The 20,388-nt window shown below is 55.4% G+C and overlaps 1 protein-coding gene across 7 annotated transcripts in view; it reads right to left on the reverse strand.

The window, feature by feature from the left end:
• Window positions 1-169: 169 nt before the first annotated feature.
• Window positions 170-20,388, reverse strand: part of TPCN1 (two pore segment channel 1) — a 61,174-nt gene continuing 40,955 nt past the window's right edge. For 5 of the 7 annotated variants that reach the window (XM_004429954.2, XM_087424171.1, XM_087424172.1 and 2 more), the window contains 20 exons: window positions 20,308-20,366; window positions 19,951-20,050; window positions 17,821-17,937; window positions 17,447-17,571; window positions 16,748-16,796; window positions 16,197-16,260; window positions 15,109-15,153; window positions 12,908-12,964; window positions 12,774-12,827; window positions 11,867-11,939; window positions 10,759-10,866; window positions 9,607-9,678; window positions 8,992-9,081; window positions 7,597-7,712; window positions 6,761-6,807; window positions 6,093-6,161; window positions 5,785-5,869; window positions 4,837-4,976; window positions 4,557-4,637; window positions 170-2,721 (listed from right to left, as the gene is read on the reverse strand). In XM_004429954.2, the coding sequence (XP_004430011.1) occupies window positions 2,602-2,721; window positions 4,557-4,637; window positions 4,837-4,976; window positions 5,785-5,869; window positions 6,093-6,161; window positions 6,761-6,807; window positions 7,597-7,712; window positions 8,992-9,081; window positions 9,607-9,678; window positions 10,759-10,866; window positions 11,867-11,939; window positions 12,774-12,827; window positions 12,908-12,964; window positions 15,109-15,153; window positions 16,197-16,260; window positions 16,748-16,796; window positions 17,447-17,571; window positions 17,821-17,937; window positions 19,951-20,050; window positions 20,308-20,366 (1,671 nt within the window). In that variant the 3' untranslated portion in view covers window positions 170-2,601. The remainder of the gene's footprint in view (window positions 2,722-4,556; window positions 4,638-4,836; window positions 4,977-5,784; window positions 5,870-6,092; window positions 6,162-6,760; window positions 6,808-7,596; window positions 7,713-8,991; window positions 9,082-9,606; window positions 9,679-10,758; window positions 10,867-11,866; window positions 11,940-12,773; window positions 12,828-12,907; window positions 12,965-15,108; window positions 15,154-16,196; window positions 16,261-16,747; window positions 16,797-17,446; window positions 17,572-17,820; window positions 17,938-19,950; window positions 20,051-20,307; window positions 20,367-20,388) is intronic. The other 2 variants (XM_087424174.1, XM_087424175.1) reach the window with 2 other exon arrangements.

Raw genomic sequence — 20,388 nt, forward strand, 5'->3', positions numbered from 1 at the left:
TTCCAGGGCCGAAGGCTCTCGGGCCTGATCTCTCTGGGCTTCGTGGCTCGTCCGGGGATGGGGCTGAGGTGGGGTTAGGAATGGCCATGACAGGACCTCTCCCCTTTCCCCGCGATACCCAAAGCCGCAGAACAGTACCTGGCACAAGTCACAAGGCAGCAGCCACATCTACAAAGCAGAGGCTCTTTTATTAATATGCCAGAAATCGGGGAGACAGTGGGTTTTCCAAGTGAGAAATCACCAATGTACAAAACCTTACAGCGCTGCTCCCGCTCTCTGTACAAAATGATTGTCGCGAGGTGTGGAGTAAGGCTGGGTTGGGCGAGGGAAGCAAGGAGGGGCCCGATGGCGTCCCCCCCAAAGCGGGGCAGGGGCACAGCGCCATCACAGCCACCGACAGGTTGCGTGAGCCAGGGCACGTCGGTGAGTCTCACCTTGGCTTCACTCAGCTGTGACAAAGGAGGTGAGAGGCATCTGAGCGGGAGGAGGTCCCTGGTCCCTCACAGCCCTGGGTGACACCCGCTCCCTGCTCGGTGGGCCTGTGTGCAAGTTGAGGGTCAACTTGACGCGGCCCAGGGTGACCCCACAGGGACGGCTGTCCTTAGCCTCAGTGACAAGGGCCCATCAGCACTACTGCCACGCTGCATTCACCCCTTCCCGGCTAAAACCAGGGCCTCCCTCAGGACAGGGCTGGGAGGGCCGCACTGGGTTCCACCCTTCCTGTACCAGCCCTCACATGAGAGGTGGGGGTCAACTCTCCAGGGACTAGACTGAGGCCCAGACACTCAGGTCGGAGGACTCGCACCCCCTTTAGAAGCTGCCCCTTGACTCCTGCTTCCAAATGCCCGTTTCAATACACAAAAGCTAAAGGCACCAACTGTGCAAATAAAGTTCCTCCTCTGGAGATGGGAAGGGGTTCGGGCCTGGGGCTCCCCGAGTGGCCCTCCAGAGACAAAGAGAACAACGTCAGTGTCCTGATCCCCATCGCGTGGGAATCTCAGTGGTCCTCAATGATTCGCTGTTTCCCCCACAGGGCTGTGCTTTACCAATAGGAATGCTCACCACTTCTCCCCTGCTGAGGGCAGAGCTGTGCAGTGTCCCCTGGGCTGCAGTGAGAAGGCTGGGCCTCAGAGATGGCCAGGGAGAGGGGATGGGGGAGTTGGGGATGGCACCCCCGGAACAGGCCCTGCCCTGCTGGGAGGAGGATGTGGCCAGGGGAACCTCTGCCCGCCTACCTAGCTGTCCCTGGAGGCGCGGAGGCAGCTGGGCGGGGACCGGTATGCCCTGTGGGGGCTGCTTCGTCCTCTGGCCCCTACGCCATGCTGGGTCTGCAGCCCGGGGGAGCGGAACCAGACCTCCTCCGCTCTGACCTGCTTCTGCTGCATCACCAACATGCTCGCTGGGGCGGCCGGCCCCCACGGCCTGCCCCTGACTCATGCGTAGGGCCAACCCGGACCACACTCTGATCTCACGGAACTCCCCGTGGTGCCAGGGGAACTCGGGGCCCTGAGGGTCCCCTTGAACCTACCTCCACACCCGCCACTCTGCTAGTGAGAACCTTGGGGTGGGTCGAGTCCACAGAGGGCAACAGCCCGAGGTGAAGGGGAGCTGGCCCAGTGGACCGACAGGGTCAGCCCCAGGGCTCTGGACGGCGGGCGGGGAGCATCTGTGCTCTCTGCTCCCGTTCCCAACCACGGAACCTAATGCACACATGAAGGATCTGCTTTGTTTGAGCAGAATCCTGAATTAACCACAATGTCTTGTTGCTTGACCAGGACAATCAAAGGAAAAGGGGTTAGTGGAGAAAGCCCATTTCAGGGTCCAGTCTGGGTGGCAGCCATCAACCCGCCTCTTGCCTGCTTTCCTCTCGCTGGGCCTTGATGCCAAAGGAGGCCGTTTCAGGAGGATTTTCAGCAACAAGAGTTGAAGCCGAAAGTGTGGGAGAGAAGGCTTACAGAGCAGGACATGAAGTTGCTCAGCATGATCTCGCTGCCCAGCACCGGCTCACTGAGATCTGACCACGTGGCATAATCACACCCCTTGATTAGTATCCCCATTAGGGCCAAGGCACTGGTCCCCCAAAGGAACGTTCTAGTACATTATCACAAATATAGAAATACTACCCCCAAGGATGGGGGTTTTTTCCTTCCTAAGTGGTTCTGTCCCTAAAGCAAGACACGGAAACCCCGTGACGTGGGCCACAGGGAAGGTTCGTGGGGAAGCTGGGCTGGGGGTCTGAAAGCAGCATTGGGAAGACGGTGTGGGTCTGGCCCAGGGAGGGCTGGCCGCCTGAAGGCCAGCCCTGCAGATCTATTCAAGTGGTCTTCCTCTGGAGGGGCCTTCTGGAACTTTCCATGTTGGGAAGAGCTCATACTGGCCTGACCCCCCCAAACCAACTGACTTCTGGGGTTAAGGAAGACAGGGCAAGGTGGTTACAAACCACACCCCATCTCGTCTGTCTGTCTTTCCTTTTACTATATATAAATATGTGCATATATATGAATACGTGTGTGTATATATACACGCACATTATTTCGATACACCGTAGTAAAATAATACTATTGTGTTATTGCATAGAAGAGATGGCTTGCGCGTGCGGGGTTAGGTGACAGTCTGGGAGCGCAGGCGGCTGCCTGGTGGCAGCCGGGTGACAAGGACACCACTGCCGCTCAGCTGATGCTGGTCTTCTTCCTGCGTCCGGGCATGCTCCTCGTACCACTCCTGGAGCAGAGAGCAGAGGGGGTGCTGAGCGGGCCACGCCCCTCCCGGCCAACCCTGCGCTTCCCCCAGCCCGACCAGGTCACCAGGCCAGGCGGTGCCGGGACCTCCCCCTCTGCCTGTCGGGGTTGGGGGTGGAGGAGGCAGGGCTGCCAGCCCACCCAATGGGACTGACAGGTCCCCCAACCCCCGGACCTGCTGAGAATTCTGAACGTGGCCCCAAAGGGAAAAACTGCAGTGAAATCTTCCCCTCATTAACTAGAGGTTTGCAAAACTCCTTGTCAAATGTGCTTGGCACATATGAAGTAGTAGTCACCATCCTTTCCTAGTGAACCTCATCTTTTGTCGTTCACGACGGGATGTCTCCCTCATCCCCCGTGCTATCCCTTTTGAGCTTGGCAGGTATCGTGTCCCCATTTCGTACCCAAGAAAACTGAGGCTCAGAGGCTATATAAAGCCAGATGAAGTTGAGTGCCTCTTCCAACTCCCACGTTGCTTTTGCTGCCCTCCACTAAGGCTGTGAAAGCATTTTGAAAAAAATTACACAGCTCACCCACCTAGGACCGTTACTGTTGTATCATCTGACATTTTCAGGGACACGGGTATTCATGTAATTAAGGAATTTAAAAATATACCCTATGTTTTGAAAGAATCTCAACCACAGAACTTTAGAGCTTGAAAAATACTGAGCCGGCCTAGTCCTGTGCCCCCTCGCTTTACAGAGCGGGGAGCTGAGGCTGGGAGGGGACGGACAGGCAGGGGCCAGAGGACAGGATGGCGCCCATGTGCGTGCTCCTGCACAGTCTCCTCTGCTTCTCGAGGCAGACGCTGCCCCCTTTCACAGATGTGAACGGGCTGAGGGACTCGCCCAAGGTCACAGAGCCAGGAACCAAACCCAGGTTGTATGACACCAAAGCTCCTGTGAACCCCATGTCTGCAACACCAGTTCAGCAAGCCACTGTGTCTACCCGAAGAACACCGACTACAAGGCCTGGTGCTTTTACAGAGACTGTGTGAGTCACTTCAGGGTACTGCAGCCTCCCAGCCTTTTGGGCGTGGACACTGGTCATCACTGTCCCAGAAACAGAGGCTTTGCAGCTGCTAGAATGCTCAAAAACAGCACAGTCACGATGGCTGGCGAGGAGAGCCTCCCTGAGCCCTGGGACCCCAAGGTGGAGGGAACACCCAACGCAGATCTCCCAGCCTGGGGCCCACGTCCGTGGTCTCTGTCTGGAATGCACAGTGTCAGCCCACGTGGTGCTTTGCAAAACAGTTGACTTAGTTACCAACATGGAAAGACTGGGAAATTTTGAAAAATAAATATTTGACTTCTTTCTCTTAAATTAGAACCAAAAAACCAACAGTCAAAAAACCCAAGAGACCTGGGTGCAGCAGAGCCTCTTCCCATGTTTGGCAGGACCTGGGAAGAGGCCGCGGTCTTTGAAGAGGCTTGTCCCTGCCAGCTTACCATGGCCCCACGCCCCCCTTGCCTGTCATGTCGCCTGCTGGACGCATCTCATTTGCAGCTCCAGCTCAGAGCAAGAAATTAAGATGAGGTTCTGGAGAATGCACCGTGGCACTGACATATACAAAACACCAGACAGGAGAGCTGCCCACGTAGGGGAACAGGGCAAGGGCTCGAGGCTGAGCCCCGAGGGCCCGCCACCCCCAAACCGGAGTCCCCGACACCACTGGTAGTGGTCTCAACCGACAATCCCATATCTCCCCACCGAGCCCTCCTCCACTACTCAAGATGGGGATGGGAGAGCAGCCCCCACTCAGCTGCGGGGAGGACCACCCCCCGGCAGGAGCTGGGAGGGAGGTCAGGCTGCTCCTACCTGGATCTCCTCTTGGTACATCTTTAGGCTCAGATCGCTTTTGGTCCTTGATCTCCGTCCCAGAAACACCACGGCATATTGCTGAAGGAGAGCAGAGGCTGCAGGGACCCACCCGTGCCAGGGCCCTGGAGCCCTGCTTCAGCAGGCCTCGCCTGCTCCTCTGGCTTTTTCAACAGTGTCACCCAAACGTGTCACCTGAACTTGAGGGGATGAAGGTGGGGGAGGGACTGCACTAAGTAAACCCGCCCCCTCTAGCAGCCGGGGCCCTGTGGCTCCTCACCTCGTGCCTCTCCATCTGGGAGAGGATCTTGAGCAGCCGGGTGACGTCCGAGGAGGCCCCCCGCGCCTCCCGGTAGAGCTGCAAGACAGCAACCAGCTCGTCTCTGGAGATTTCCTTCTCAAGGGTGATGCCGCTGTCAACTGCAAGAGGGAGGTGGGGGTGGGGAGGAGCCTGGGGCTCAGAGCCCCCAGTCTGGCATCCTCCCCACTGCCCCCACAGGGGTCCTAAGGCTCTCTCTCTGAGCAAAACTCTGCATCAGCGCCACACCCCCCCCCACCTCTTGCCGTCTGGAACTCAGGTCCCTTCCTTCCCTTTGCTGTGGATGCCAGGAGGCTTGTCAGGCCAGCAGCTTACATGGGACAGAGGGGTCGGGAAGGAGTCTCTGAGCAAAAAGAAAATAGCCAGAGAGCCTGATATGACAGAGATTTGGAAACAAGGAATAATAGGCATGTGGCAGTTCCGATGGAGAATCTAGAAAGAATGATCAGCACGTGGAAAGCTATGCAACCTGGAAAAAGTGAGGCGATTATTAAAGCCGGGATCATCAGGTTGCAGAAGGAAGTCCTATGGGCTCTGCAGTCCACAATATTCACACCATTTAAATCTAGAACCGTAGTACGAGCATGCTATTTAGAAATGTGGAGATGATAACTAAAAGGAGAAACAGCTAAGAGGGACAGGACTCCGAGAGACGGGAAAGGTGGGACCAAGGGCTGCTATGTTCACATCCAGCCCGCCTCTGCCTTGTGATTTTTCTTAATCTCTGACATGTTTTTATTTTAAAAATGAGATCAAGAGCATTTTTTTTGTCACTGAATATTTGAAAATCAATGCAAATGAGAGATCTAGGAAGATAAGCCAGAGAGATAAGCTGGATTGCCAGAAGGGTGGACAGGCAGACAGGTGAACTGGACAGCCAGCCGGCCTGCTCCGGCTCCTCGCACAGACCTTCCGAGTCCTGGTTCTTGCGGCTGTAGTTCATCCGGAAGACAAAGGCCTCAAGGATGAAGGCGACGATGATAGTCATCACCACCTGGCGGGGCACAGGGAGGGGGAGCGAGGGAGAGGGAGTGGGGGGGTGTGTGTGTGTGTGTGCGCGCGTGCGTGTGTGTGAGCTGCTGCAGGGCCCCACACCCAGCAGAGCAGGGTCGGACGTGTCCCCAGCCCCCTCCTCCCGGGGCTGCCGCCCAGTGAGCAGGGGCAGCTAGAGACTCTGCAGACGGAGGATGGAGAGCGGTCTGTGGCCCGGGACCTACCATGGTCACGATGTAAAAGGTCATGAAGTACAGGCGGCTCCAGTGGGAGGTCTGAGAGGTGACGCCTTCCTGGAGGCACAGGGAAGCAGCCAGTGAGCGAGCGCCCGGGGGGGCTAGTTGCCGTCTACTTAGGCTGCCCGTGGCCCTGGCATCGCCCGGCTCGTCACGGTCCCTTCCTGATCTGCCTTTGGTTGTGGGAGGTAGAGGAGGGGACCTCGCTCCCCTGGGTCTGAAAATTCCTCTGTGCTGCACAAGGCCTGGACGCTCGCCAGGACTAACACGGATGGTCTTTGTCCCAAGTAGGGGTGGCACTTGGAGGAGTTTAAGGAATGGGGGGAAAAACCCAACAAACGAACAACCTTGCCACGCTGTTTCTTGATTGAAAAGTCTCTCCCACAGTGGCGGGAGGACAGAGACCCAGAGGCTAACTGGCATCTCCTGGCCGCTGGGGCATGTGCAGGGTGCAGGGACAAAAGCCAAGTCCAGCGAACGTGGAGGGGGTGGCTCCTGGGGCCCCACCCGTATGTGGCCTCCCTGCAGAACCCCAACCCCACGTGACCCAGGCAGAGAATGAGAAGAGCAATGCACCCCACACTGGGCGAGCGGAGACCTGGAGCTGGCCTCAGAGGGTGGGGGAAGATGCCCCAGGAGCTGACGGAGGTCCTTACCATGATGATATACCAGTTGTTGACAACTGTGAGCTCGAACAAGGTCACTGCCAAAGGCAAGGGAGAAAGAGAGTGTCTTGCTCAGACCCACGTTTTCGAAGTCAGTTTCAAGTGGCCTCTCTCCGCCTATCCTGGGTACCATGCACCTAAATGATGGCTTCCCCATCTGCCAGCTTGGGCCGTCAGCTCCAGAAAGACCAGCCAAGGCCCTCCCTGAGCGCCTGCTCCACAGGGAGTGCTGCCATCTTGGCCCATCCTCAAAATGACATGCCTTTTGCCGCAGCGGCCCGTGATGGACCAGGGCTGGGGTGGGTACTGCGGAAGGAGCTCCCAGACCTTCTCAGTGTAGATCTGGGATGCCAGGAGGGGCTCCAGAAGCTGTCCGGCAGGGCAACTTCCCTCTGCCCCCTGACCCCCCGATCCCCTCCATGGAACCCAAGAGCAGAGCTGTGTGGGCCTGGGCTGGGGGCAGTGCAGAGCACCGTGGCAGGCTGGTGTGGCTGGGTCCCACCCTGCGACTACGGGGTTGTAACAAGGTGGGTGGTGCCCTAGCATCGGGCTCTACCTCCCCCAGCAAAGCACGAAGCTTTTCTGCTCTCTGATCCTGAAAAAGTATCAGAAAAAGGAACCAGATCTGGTGGCCGAGTGAGCCCTGGGACCTGGCCGGGACTGCACCCCTGGGGCTGGGCAACCACAGGCTCCCTCTGGGCCGGAGAGGACTCGAGAGAGTGTGGCACACAGTAGGGCCTCAGACAGCCCTGCTGTGCCACATCTGGGACCTGCGGTGGCAAAAGCACAGGCCCAGGGAATGTCCCGCCTGTGACGTGCGCACTCACCAAAGCTGTTCAGGATGTTGTCAAAGTTATTGAGATAGTAGTAGCCTTCCTCCACGACAGTCCTGTTGCCCTCGGTGTGACTGAGCCAGCGGTAGGCGTCTGCCACTGTACTCGTGCTGGCCGGGGAGACACAGGGCAGAAGGGAAGGTCACAGGGCAATGGGTCACCTCGACAGGGGACAAAACGTTTAAGCAAACCCAGGTCCGACCAAGGAGCGTCTGTCCAGCCAGGTGTGCTGCCCAGCCCCCCGGCTCCTGCCCGCGTTCCTGGCTCAAGGGGAGCCCTCGGCTCCTCCCGCCCGTTGGGCGCCGGTGGGAAGCCCAGACCTGGCCCCCTTACCCGCCTCCACTCGGCATTTCTCTGTTGCCGGGTAGGCCCCTCCCTCTCAGCTACCCGAGGGGGCGCTGCTGGGAGGGGAGAGAAAGGCAGAGCTTCGTCCAGCCCTCCCCAGTCCCGGACCAGCAGCAACCTGGGCAGCGGAGGCTGCCGGCCGGGCTTTCCCCAGCACCCAGCCTGTGTGTTCCAACAGGCCGCCCTGTCCTGAGAGCTTATCTGCTCCCGTCCTTCTGGTCCTCCCCGGCCGATCTGCTAAATCTACGCGGACAGTTCTGCACGTCTGGTCCTTGACCCCCAGGGAGCTCGTTCAGAGGCAGAGCCCTGAGCCCCTCGCAGCTCCCGTGCCTCTGCCGCACTCTCAGGTCTGTGACCCGCTGCCCTGGGCTCTGGTCTGAGCTCAGCCTGACACTCAAAATGGCTTCCGGTGTCTTTGGGAACTGTCTTTGTCAGTGCCTGAGGCCACAAGGAGGGCATTTTAAAGAGAATGCTGTGATTTTGTCTGGTGGCTCAGGAGGAGCGAGGAGAAGGGAAAGGAGAGGTCATGGGAGGTTGTGCTCCCCACTCTGTGTCCCTGCCCCCAGAGACCTCCCTGTGTGTGTCCATCTGTCTTACCCTAACAGGCTGCCTCTGGTTGATGTGTGTCTGCCCAGGTCCCCAGCCACCCCAGAGAGAAGCGGGCGGGAGCCAGGGGCCTCAGGCCTCGGGCCCCAGGCTACTCCTGGCTCTGGAGTGGCCTTCAGCACTCAGCCCACAGGGTGAGCTGACCGAGGCCTGGCTGGAGTGCGGCTCCTAGGCCTGCTTGGGGGACGGGAAACTGGCTCAGATGTCCTCAATCAGAGACAACCCTCTGATTGCAGGTCCCTCACCACCTACTACACTGATCTAAGCCCTGAGAGCAAGGCAACGTGACTCCCCGGGCTTTCAAGGGTGGTGGGCCTAGAGAGGTGTGTCCGAGGCCGAGGGGACCCACGCGGCGGGGTCGGCATGCCATCCTGGCTCTGAGCCTCCGGACATCAGCCTGCTGGGCCGTCAGGGCTGGGGGCCCTGCGGCACACTCACTTGCAGCAGTTGGGGTAGAGGATTCCACAGAAGAATTCCATGCCCACGATGGCGAAGGAGTAGTAGAAGATGAGCAGGGTGAGGGCCAGGCTGGGGAGGAGGGTCGAAAGGGACAGGGTGATTCAGGGCCACTGGGGGACCCGGCTCCTGCCGCAGCCCCGGCATCCTCTGACCCCCTGAGCTGACTAGGGAGACGCATGCCCCTAGCCAGGTTCACCACTGGAAAGTGCCTGCAGGGAAGGGGCCTCGTGATTCGGGTCTGGGGTAAAAACGGCTCGAATCAGGACTCTAGTAACGGATGCCCCTTTACTGGAGATTCACCCCTTACCTGTGAAGGTAGACTCACAGGTGACCCCTTACCTGTGAATGTAGACACAGGTGGTAAGTGAGTTGACAGCTCCCTGCCCTCCCTACGCAATATGTCAGACAGGTCAGTGGAGAGAAGTGGTGCAGGGAGACCTGGGGTGGTCCAGGTTTCAGTCTCCTCAAGACCCGCCAGACCCTCGACGTCAGTCGTTCTCGGGACTCCCCCTCTCCCCCTGCTACCACCCAGCCACCTGCCCGGGGGCACCAGCCTCACGGCGCCTGGCCCTGGGCCAAGGGGCAGGGCGGTACCTGGCCATCCGCGGCAGCAACTCGGACATGGTGTCCAGCACGTTGCGGTAACGCTTCTTCAGTTTAAACAACCTGGGCGAGGGAAGAGGCCAGGTCGCTTACAACGCAGGGCATGGCTGCAGCCCACCTTCCACGGCACCAGGCAGAGAAGACCGGCCCAGGGCCTCCCACCCACCCGAGTGTCCACTTCCCTCGGAGCCGCCAGCCTGGCAGCTGCGAAGGGGCAGCAGTGGTGCCAGGACATCGGGGCTGGACATCCCCTCCCTGAAGGGACACAGAGCCACGCCGCGTCTCCTGTCTCTTCCTCGGCTGAGGGGTAGCAGTGGCTATTCACCACGGTTTACAAATGAAGCCGGGAGGCTCAGAGAGGGACAAGGCCTCGCCCAAGGCAGTGTGGCAAACCCCAGGAAGATGGGAACAGAAGCCCACGCCTGTTCCCAGAGGAGCCGGCAGTGCGTGGGAGGGAAGCTGACATCCACGCGGCCTGGCCCAGCCCCCACCACGGCTCCACGGCTCCACGGCTCCACGGCTCCACGGCCGCCCCGGGCCCCATCCCACACCTCCACCTCTCTTCCCAGCAAGGACGGGGTGGGACGATGGACACGTATGGGATGGCAGCTAGATGTTCGAGAGGAAAACCAGGCTTCTGAAGACACTAAGAGCTCAAGACCCCTAAGTAGCAAGGGACACCATCCGCGGAGCACTGCTTTACTGGTTTCCTATAATGGCCCCCGGGGAAAAAGGGGGGACCACATGAGGGGTTTTCTTGACATGAGGCTGTGCCAGAAAAGGACGGGGTAGGGGTCTCTCGAAAGTCCCTTTGGACCTTCAGAGGCTGTGCTCTCTGGTTTATGACTCTGAGCACGTGTGTTTCTGTGGCTGAGCTGACACCACTGCAGGCCGAGTTCACCTGAGCCGCGTTTCTCTTCCAAAGTCGGGGTGACTGGCCCCAGGGATGGGAGGAGGCGGGTGGTCCACACGTCCCCACAGGTGGAGACAGCAGCCCCCCAGGGTGCCTCTGCAGGGGCGTGCATCTCTGACCCCAGACTTGTGAGTCTTCTGGCTCATTCCAGTCACTTCCCAGACCAGTCCCGATGCTTTCCGCGCCCTCCCCCACCCACCTCTCCCCGACCCCAGCCCTGCCGCGGTCACCTCAGCAGCTGCAGGGGACGCAGGACCATGATGAAATAAAAGGGCTCCATGTTGAAGGCCAGAGCCAGCAGTCCCAGGAAGGCAAACGCGGTGACAGAGAAGTCGAACCTAGAAGGGAGAGGGGGAAGCTGGGTCCATTCGGCCCGCTGCCAGCCTCCCCAGCCGGTTCTCAGCGCTCCCTCCCTTCCAAGAGGCCCACACACCAACCCCAGTGAAGGCAATGGCGTGCCCAGCAGTGGCCCACGGGCAGCCAGGTTGGGAAGCAGCTCTCTGGTGTCCTGGGGTTTCTGAGGTTGGCTTGGCCGGGTCCCCAGTCACAGCACATCTCAGGGGTCAGGCCTCAATGCTCTGACCCTTGGGGCAGAAATGCCTGGAACCCCCTCCTGGAGGCCCTGCATTGGTCTAACAACAGCCATCTGGTTACACCAGAGACGCCGACCCTGATGGGGTAACTGAGGGGAGGGGCAGGATGGGCAGGCAGGATTCCCACCTGGAGACCAGCCGGCCCTGCTCAAGACACAGGGCCCCTCCCTCCTCCACAGACACACAAGACCCTGAACACGGCACGGCACGGCCCACGGCGCTGCCTGGGCTCTTCTCTACTTATTAACCTGTTGTCTCCTTCGAGCCCAGACCTCGTGAGTGCTGCCTGACTTCACGGTGAGTTAACCTGACGGGGCGTAAGTGACCTCTCGAGGCCTCGGTGGGTCGGGGAGAGGGCCACCAGCTCGAGGCTCACGGAGGAAGGGGTGGGACTTCCTTCTCTGGGGGCGTCGTGGTTTTTATGGAGAAAAGAGCTTGGCTGCGGGGGATGGTGTGGGGTGAAATGACTCAGGAAGAGCCTGCAGCCTAAGCACCCTCCATGTCCAGGCACCCTCATGTCCAGGAGGGACTGGCGTGGGCGGCCTGAGAGAGGAAGACGAGAGCTGCAGCCTGGGGAGTCCGTGAGCCACACCAGAATCACTCCACGGGACAGAAGCCTTGACCTGTCCGCAGACCTTCCTTCTGCAACCGCAGAGCCGGCGAGTGTGCCGTGGGTGCGCAGCAAAAGGCCCCGTGGCTTTCGTTAGAGTCTCCGATGTGGTTAAGAAACACCCTCCCCACTTACAGGTTCCATCCGGAGGACAGGTATGCAACGGGACCCAGGCCAGCCACTTTCAGGAACAGCTCCACCGCATAGACTGTGGACAGGAGGGGGCAGTCAGCAGCGGCCCCACCCTGGCCTGGCTCTGTTTCCCGGCTGAGGCTCTCCCGAGGTCTCCAGCCTCCCCTGCAGGCCGCGCCCTCCAGCCCACCACGTCACACCCATGCTGCCGTGAGAGTGCAGGCTCCGGGACAGGGCCTGGCCCAGTGCTGGTCAACCGGGGCGCCGTGCTTGAGAAGAGGAGCACTCCCTCCCTCTCTTTAGGAATGGCCGAGCCATACGTCTGTCCGTCCAGCGGACATTTCCCGCACCTCTTCCGTGCCAGGCACTGTGCTGGGTGTGCAACAGTGAGAGCACAGCCTGGCGCCCACTTGCACAGAGCTCAGAGTCCAGACGGGTGGAAAGACATGACTGGGCAATGATGACGCAGTGTGTTCAGGGAGGTTTAGACGTAAGAGGAGGAGAGGAATGTCAGGCAGAGCGGTGTGGCAAAGGATGAGTGCACCAGGCAGAAGAAACCACCCGTGCAAAGGCCCAGGGGTAAGAAAGAGCACTGGGAGCAGGACGCTGTTCAGGTGAGCTGCAGCGTGGGCGAGGGGACCGGTACTGGCAAGAGATGAGGCCGAAGAGGAAGCTGTGGGGCTCCATGCGGCCGGGCGGCGTGAGTGACGCCCAGGAGGGGGACTTGATCAGAGGGCAGTGGAAAACCACGACAGAGTTTTACACAGGGGCGTGATGGAATCAGACTCAACTTCTACTCCATTCTCATGAAGCTTCCCTGGTTTAGAGACAAGCAGGAGATCCTAAACCAAATGAAAGCTCTCACAGCGTTTCAGACGAGCCGTTCAGCAAAGCCGAGTCAGAAACTTACTAGTCAGAAAGACGACGTAACTCCAGGGCACGTGCTTGGAGAAGAAGTTCCCGCCTGAAAGACAGCGAGGCCGCGGCTCAAGAGGCAGGCCAGGTGTGCCCAGGGAACGGGCCAGTCCCCCAGCCAGGGCTCACCTTTCAGCATGAAGGTCTCCACGAGGACCCAGACCCCGTTGACGGCCACCACCGAGTCTGCAACAGACAGGCCCGTTATAGACAGAGAAGGCACGGAAGCGCGTGGAAATCTACAGGTCACAGCTGCAGCTCCGGTTAACACCCAGCAGCTCTGGGGGATACAGAGGGCTGGGCTGCTCCACACGCCCGTGTGACAGGTGACTTCTCTCTGCTTAGTGCTTTTACCATGAGCTAAATCAACCCGTGGTTTCACCTAGAAAACAGCTACGGATTTCTAAAAACACCCTCTGTGTCACCGTAGGGATACCAGTTAAGATGTTTCAGTAAAACCTACAGGTTATTCCAAGTCAGTGTAAAAGATGAACAATATGCAAAGGGTCTGAGTCTTGAAAATGTTTGCTTTTCCCTGGAGACATCGGATTTTAAAATGACTGCATGAACTAGTTAGCAAAATTGCATATGTGTTTGGCCTTTCACCCATCACTTCCACTTCTAGGGACCCAGCCCATGAGACACTAGCAAAAACACAACATGAAGTAAACTGAAAGCTATTCACTGAAGAACTATTTGTGACAGCAAAACACTAGGAAAAACCTAAATGATCAGCAGGGGCCTGGGTGAAGGAACTACGATACATTCATGAAATGGTGTACTATCAACTATAAGAAAAGAGGAACATCTCCATCTGGTAACATGGACTGGTCTCCAGGATATACTGTCAACTGAAAAAGGCAAGGTGGGGAAAAGTGTGTGAAGTATGCCATCGTTTATTTAAGACAGAGATACGCATATATATGCATCTACTTATAGTTTTTAAAAAATGGGAGGATAGACCATAATAAAAGTTACTCATTATGGGAGGTGACAGGATATAAATGAAACGTCCTTGAATAACTTTGTTTTGTAGATCTGACTTGGAACTATATAAATATTTTATATAATTATGAAACAAAATCAAATGTAAAAAGTAATCTCTAAAAGTCAAAAATAAAATGAAATAAAGACACCTAAATGTGTATCCAGTGGGTTGGTAACATTCCCGCATGCAGACGGACTGTTCCAGGGAACCTCAAGTCATCTCGGTATACATCCCTGGAGTGGTGTTTCTAATACTCATCTTGTTGGGATTGTGCTGACATTGTTTCTCAGAGACTATTGTGTGTGTACTGTGGGATAAAGCAAATGAGTAATCGTGTTAGTGCTGCTGGGAACCAGGATTTTAAGACCTGGAATCTAGATATGAAAGAAGGATAAAGTTAGGTAAAAACCCTATAGTCCTGAATTTGAATTAGAAATATCAGGATAAACTTACAATATAGTTTATCTTTAAAAAACCAAAAACCTACCTCTGTCCATGGAAAGGCCTAGAAATAATAACTAATCTAAACAATGAGCACCTCTAGCATCTCAGATTGTGGTCTCTAAACACCATTTCCCATTAAATGGAACCGGAGCTTCTTAGAGAGACTGAATCCAATCAAGCCTCTAGATTAGTGCTGTTCAAGAGAACTTTCTGTGACAATCGAATCTCCTCAGCTGTGCTGTCCAATTGGCAGTCATTAGCCAATGTGGTTACTGAGCACTTGAAATGTGGCTATTATGACTGGGGAACTGAATTTTTAATTTTAGTTAGCTTAAATTTAAATAGCCACCTGTGGCTAGTGGTTACCACATTGGACAACACAGCTCTAAACACAACAAAATAGATATATACCAAATATATCCAGTAGTATATATACTGAATATATACCAAATATATATACCAAATTACAGAAATAAGCCACAGAGGAACATGCAAAAACAAGACTGAAGGACAAACAATCCTATCTTTTCAACTAAATACTGCAAGAGAGAGAAAAGGGATAGAAGAGAAGCCTACAGATTAAAGCAGACTTCAGTGACATATGAACCAATCACACTCTGTGGTTCTGGAATTCGCTTCCCAAAACTCCAGGTCTAGAGAGGAGATGATGAGCCAGAGTGACCGTACAGACGGGCAAGAAAGACTGGCCGTGAGATGATGACTGTGACGCTGGGTGACGGGTACATGGATGCCCCTTATAATCTCTCTACTGTTACACACGCGTGGAATTTTCTAGAACCGACAACATGGCTGCAGGACGAATCTCTTGCCTCTTCACCTTCTGGAACAGTAAAAGACTCGGGAGGAAAGGGGCCTAGCGCTGTGATGTTTCACTTACACATGAAATACTGGAAGGCCTTGGACTTCACAAGGATATTAATTCCTATTTGAAGAGAAGAAATGTTAACACTGAAATTTGCATATGCAAGTACACATTCCCCTACCACACACTTCACGCATGTGAGCAACCAGGGTATTTACGTCCGGGGTGAAAGGGAAGGGCCTGCTCTAAGAGTGACACACACGCCTTTGCTCACACCCCGGACCAGACTGCACTGACAACAGCGGCTCTGGGGGGAGCCGGGACGGAGCAGAGCAAAGCCGTGCTGGCTGCTGCTGAAACTTACATGGCTGCTGGCCCTGGGCTGGACTATTTATTCATCCACTTGAGTAACTATCACCCAGTGGAATGGAAAACCCTCTAAAGAATATGCAATAACAGCAGCACCCAAAGCCCTAGCTGTGGGAGAAATCACAAAATACTTGACTCTTGTTCATAACAGCCCAGACCCAGGCTTCAGGTTTTTGCACGAGACCTTCCTGTGAGGTAACCATACCCCCACGTGGAACTTCACAAATGGCATTAAATGACGAGGCAACTATTAGGTAAATAATATAGGCACTCCGATTTAAAAATTTTGAATTTTATACTATGCAAGCATTACGTAGGGGATCACACATTCTAACTGTACATCCTGCTGCGGGAGGATGGTCAAAATACATTATTAGATAAAAAGGCAGGGTTCAGAACAGAATATTTAATGTAATCCCACTCCTGTTTTAAAAATACACAGAAAAATAACCAACAATAGAAGGGAACGCATCAGAGAACTAACAGTGGTTATCTCCAGGTGAGAAATTTTCATTTTCTTCTAATTATCTCACTTTGTCAATTTTCTTCAATGAATATCTATTCCACAAACGTCTTGGTTTGGTTTTTAAGTTACCGATTTCCTTCCTAGTCCAACACTTATTTCCCTGCTGGGGTAATCACACTCTCTCTGTCTCTTTTACACACACAGACATTCAGACACACACATGCGCACACACACACCCTCGGAGCACGCTCTTCAAATGCTCATCTGTGCCCTCCGGAAGCCTCTATGTGTCCCCAGCTGCCCAGATGCCACATTCAGGTCAACTTACCTTTGAAGATGAGGAATGCTGTCCTAGGGAGATCATCGAACCAGTGCTCTCGATTTCTCTTGGCCTGGCCAGGAAACAGGGCCACAGGAGAGGGCGCGTTAGGACCAGTGACCAGAACCTAGCCCTGGGGGCCAGGACGCCGCTTTCCTTCCCTGCCGGCCCGGCTAACTTGGGGAACAAGGAAAACCCTCAAGGATCTCAATAACAACAGAGACAGCCGATGTTTACTGAGCATTGAAATGGCCATGCACACGCATTATTGTTACATAATCCTGAACATAATTCTGCAGGTAGGGATTCCTGTGGTCCATCTCCCAGGTGAGATGAGCCGTGGAAAGGTTCGATAACTTGCCTGATGTCACACAGTGACTAATGGGGTCTAACTGAGATTCCGAGCTCTTAACCAGGACACTACACGGCAAATGTGAGGGCAGATGCGGGGCCAGGGGCTGTTCTAGCAGGGAAGGAGCCGGACCTCCGGGCGCCTCCTGGTCTCATCCCCTCGTGGAGCCGTCTACCCGCTCCCGCTCTGGTCCCACAAGAGCACGCACCTTCCACTTCAAGGCGGCGACTTCGTAGATATCATAAAAGTCCTTCAGGCTGTCACAGGCAACATGAAAAGGCAAAAAAATCAGAACACGTTCCCACTGAGCTTCAGGCCTCTCACTCGCCTGCCTGCGGTCACTTTAGGGGGTGAGGGAGGCAGGGGGAGGGGACATCTGAGAGTCCCAGCACATCAGCGCCCAGGGGACCCTTACCTGCAGACATTCACTCTCCTTCCTCCAGATGCTATGAAGACTTAATCCACTTAGTCTACACTGACTACTGACAGCTCCAATCCCCCTGGATTACTACAATTCTTAGACAGACAGGGACTGAGCCTCCTTCAGCAGAGGACTTAAAGGAAAAACTGGGACTGAGAGTTCAGCCCACACGGAGCTCGCTCACTCGTCTCTGCAGCTGGCCTGTTTCTTTCTGAATCAAAAAGAAGAGTTTGGGTCATCAGCAGTCCAACAGACCAATACTGCCATGGAGATCTCAGGGCCAGTGCTTTGAGGCTGTGCCGGGTGTGTGTGTGTGTGTATGTTTTGAACTTTTGTCAGTGGCAAAAAAAATCCTCACAAATACGGTCTGTGTCTAAGAATCTCTGTGAAGAAAACCAAAGTCTCTAACAAGCCTCTGCCCACCACCTTCTGGCGCCTTCCTGAAGGCCTGTCCCACCACCCCGTCCCCGCCTGGCATCTGCTCACCTGAGCAGAGGCGTGTTGCTCTGATTCAGTGCCTTGAAAGTCAGATAGCGCTCCCCGGCGCTCATCCGGGGCTTGTAGAAGCGCATCAGGCCTTCAAATTGCCTGTAGGAGATGCCAGCGGGCCTCTGGGGGAGAGAGAAGCAGCATGTGAAACACAGGGGAACACAGAGCCCAGAGTGCCCTTCCCTCGGGGGCAGCCACTTCGGACGCCCAGCACACACGGGATCCCAGGGCACCCTGCCCGTTCTTGTTCTCCCAAAGGCAGGACTCCTAGTTTCTAAAGCTGCTGGCCCTGCCATGCTTAGGGGCTGCTCGGGGAAAGGGAGGGAGAGCAGGGCCAATCCCCTCCCGGCCCAGCCTCTCCTCGTCCCTACCCGCTGGCTGACAAGCAGGCGGTAGGCATGCTGGATAGCAGTCCGCTTATGCAGCAGCAAAGACTTGAACTTGCGTTTCTCGATGTCATTGAAGGTGTCGAACACCACGGCCAGAAGCTGTGAGGGAAAAGCATAGGGACCTGGCTTCCCTGCACCGCGGGGCCTCAAGGAGTCAGGGAGTTGTCCTCTGCCTCCAGAGGGCGCTCTACCAGCCACCGGAGAAGTGGGGCTTGTGAAGACCCTCCCTCCTGCCCCTCGCAGTATAGAAAGTTTGTCTTCAGTCTCACAGAGGAAGGCTGTTCACTGCCACTGGTGAATTTTCTCTCTTCAGATACGAGAAGACACCGTTAATACATTTGCCCCAGGTTCTTCTCTCCACCTACAGCTCGTCCCCAGCTGGCAGTTTTATTGGGGGAGAAGGAAGCAGCGAGAGGAACACGCTGGGTTCCACGCCCAGTTCAGCTCAGTGCAATGGCCAGGGCCACCGTGTCTCCATCCTGTGCCCTCCCAACCTCAGAGCAGGAAGGAACATCATTGTGCCGGATGCTTCTTCCCTTCCCCTCCCCTCATTCCCTCTCCTGGTGAGTCACAGCTTCACGCATGGCCCTGAAATCAGGGAAATGAGGAAGCCTACCCTGCAGGGCACAACCTTCTGGAACTGCCTAATTCCAAAGTTAGCATAGTAACAACACAGTCTGCATTATCAAAGGGCGATAGGAAGGCGGGAGCAGAATTTGAAAGAAGCCTTTTTGGAAACACTTGTTCTTTCAAAAATATTTCCAGGGAAACTCTGTCCTTTCTACTGCTTCAAACTGGTCCTCTGTTTTTTTCCCTTTATATTAAGGGAGGGTCAACAAACTTTTTCCCTAGAGAGCCAGACAGCAAATATTTTAGGCTCTGAAGGCCAGATGGTCTTTGTCGAAACTATTCAGCCCTGCGGTAGTAGCATGAAATCAGCCACAGATGATGCATAAACAAATGGGCATGGCTGTGTGCCAATAAAACTTTATTTACAAAAACAGGCGGTGGGCCGGCTTTGGCCAGTGGGCTGCAGTTTGCCGACCCATGCCGTAGATTTTCACAGCTCTAAAGATATTACAAATGAAAGCAAATCAATTACACGTAATATATTTTTATGATTCTAAACTAACAACAGTACAGACGAATTGTAATGTGTATAAAGAGATCGCCAACATTTTTTTTTTTTTGGTTTTGAGGAATTAAAAAAAGAAAATACTTTCCTTTTTGAGACTTCAAATTTCTCGATTTCCCAAGTCTACTCTGGAGAGTGTTTTCCGTTTCTATACTGGGCCTGACTGGTGTGAGAATGCTCCTCAGAAGTAGAAAACAAAGAGGACTTGATACAAGCTTCTCCCTGATCATTCTGGCACTGACGTGTGGTCTGGGCACCAGCCTCACAGCCTAGTCTCGGAGGCGATCTGCTGATGGCAGGAACATTCCTGGTGAGAGCTGAGCCTCCTCAAACACCCCCAAAGTTCCCAGTGTGTAGGAGACTTTACAATTCCCCTAACGGAATGTGTTCTGTACTGGAGTTTCTGACTATTCGTGATAAATGGGGTGGAAATGCACAAGACGTTCCCGGCACAGGGGGAACAGCGCCCTGGAATCAGACCAGCCCGCCTGGCAACCCCAGCTGTGCAGCCGTGGGCAAGTCACTCGATCCATCTGATCCTCAGTTCCCTCATCTATAAATTGAGAATCGTAACAGTCCTTCCAGGGTTTTTGCGTGACATCATTTAATCCCCTTACATAAAGCACTTTGTGTGGTGCCTGGCTAAGGCTTGCTAAGTGCCCACTTTTACAGCTGTTATGATACACGTCTGCTGCGAGAATGAGAAGGGACCGGCGTAGTCCTGGCTCAGTCTCTAGCACTATCGGGAGAAGCAGCAGTGCTAACCCAGGGAGGTGGCTACCGCGGGTAACCAGCTGAACTCCAGTCCCAACGGGGCGGCCCCTGCCACACCACCCTTGACTACTGTCTGCGACATCCCTCCCCAACGTTCTGCCCTCGGAGGCCAACAGCGGTCCCTCCTTCTCCATTCCCACAGTGCCCAGCACTGTGCCGGCTGGACAGGCCGCTCCAGCAGAGCGCAAGGCCAGGTCACTCACCAGGTTCATGATGAAGTACAGCTCGATGGAGAGGTACACGATGAAGAAGACACAGGACCAGGGGTTCCGGGAGTAGGAGGGCATCATCACATCTGGGAAACTGCATCGGCAGAGCGTTACCCGCAGGCCCGCGTCTGCCTGTCTCCATCTTCTCTAAGGACATCCCTCTCTTCTGCCCCCAACCCCATCCCCTCTTCCCCCACTCTCAGTTCATGGCTTTGAGTTCACCAGGCCACTTCCACCCCTCCAGTCCCCTGAGCACCTGTCTGGACTGAGATGTGGAACATTCTTGGCTGAAAAGAGGAGAGGACCCTGGGCACTAGCAGAGGGCAAATCCAAAGCAGAGCTCAAACTTACTTGGCCGTGGTCAGAAGCACAAACAGACTGACGATGCTGTTCTCCAGGGTGCTGAAGTACTGTGCGGGGAAGGAAGGCAGA

Source organism: Ceratotherium simum, chromosome 35 (assembly GCF_057802395.1).
Source record: "Ceratotherium simum simum isolate JZ-2026a chromosome 35, ASM5780239v1, whole genome shotgun sequence".
Classification (NCBI taxonomy): domain Eukaryota; kingdom Metazoa; phylum Chordata; class Mammalia; order Perissodactyla; family Rhinocerotidae; genus Ceratotherium; species Ceratotherium simum.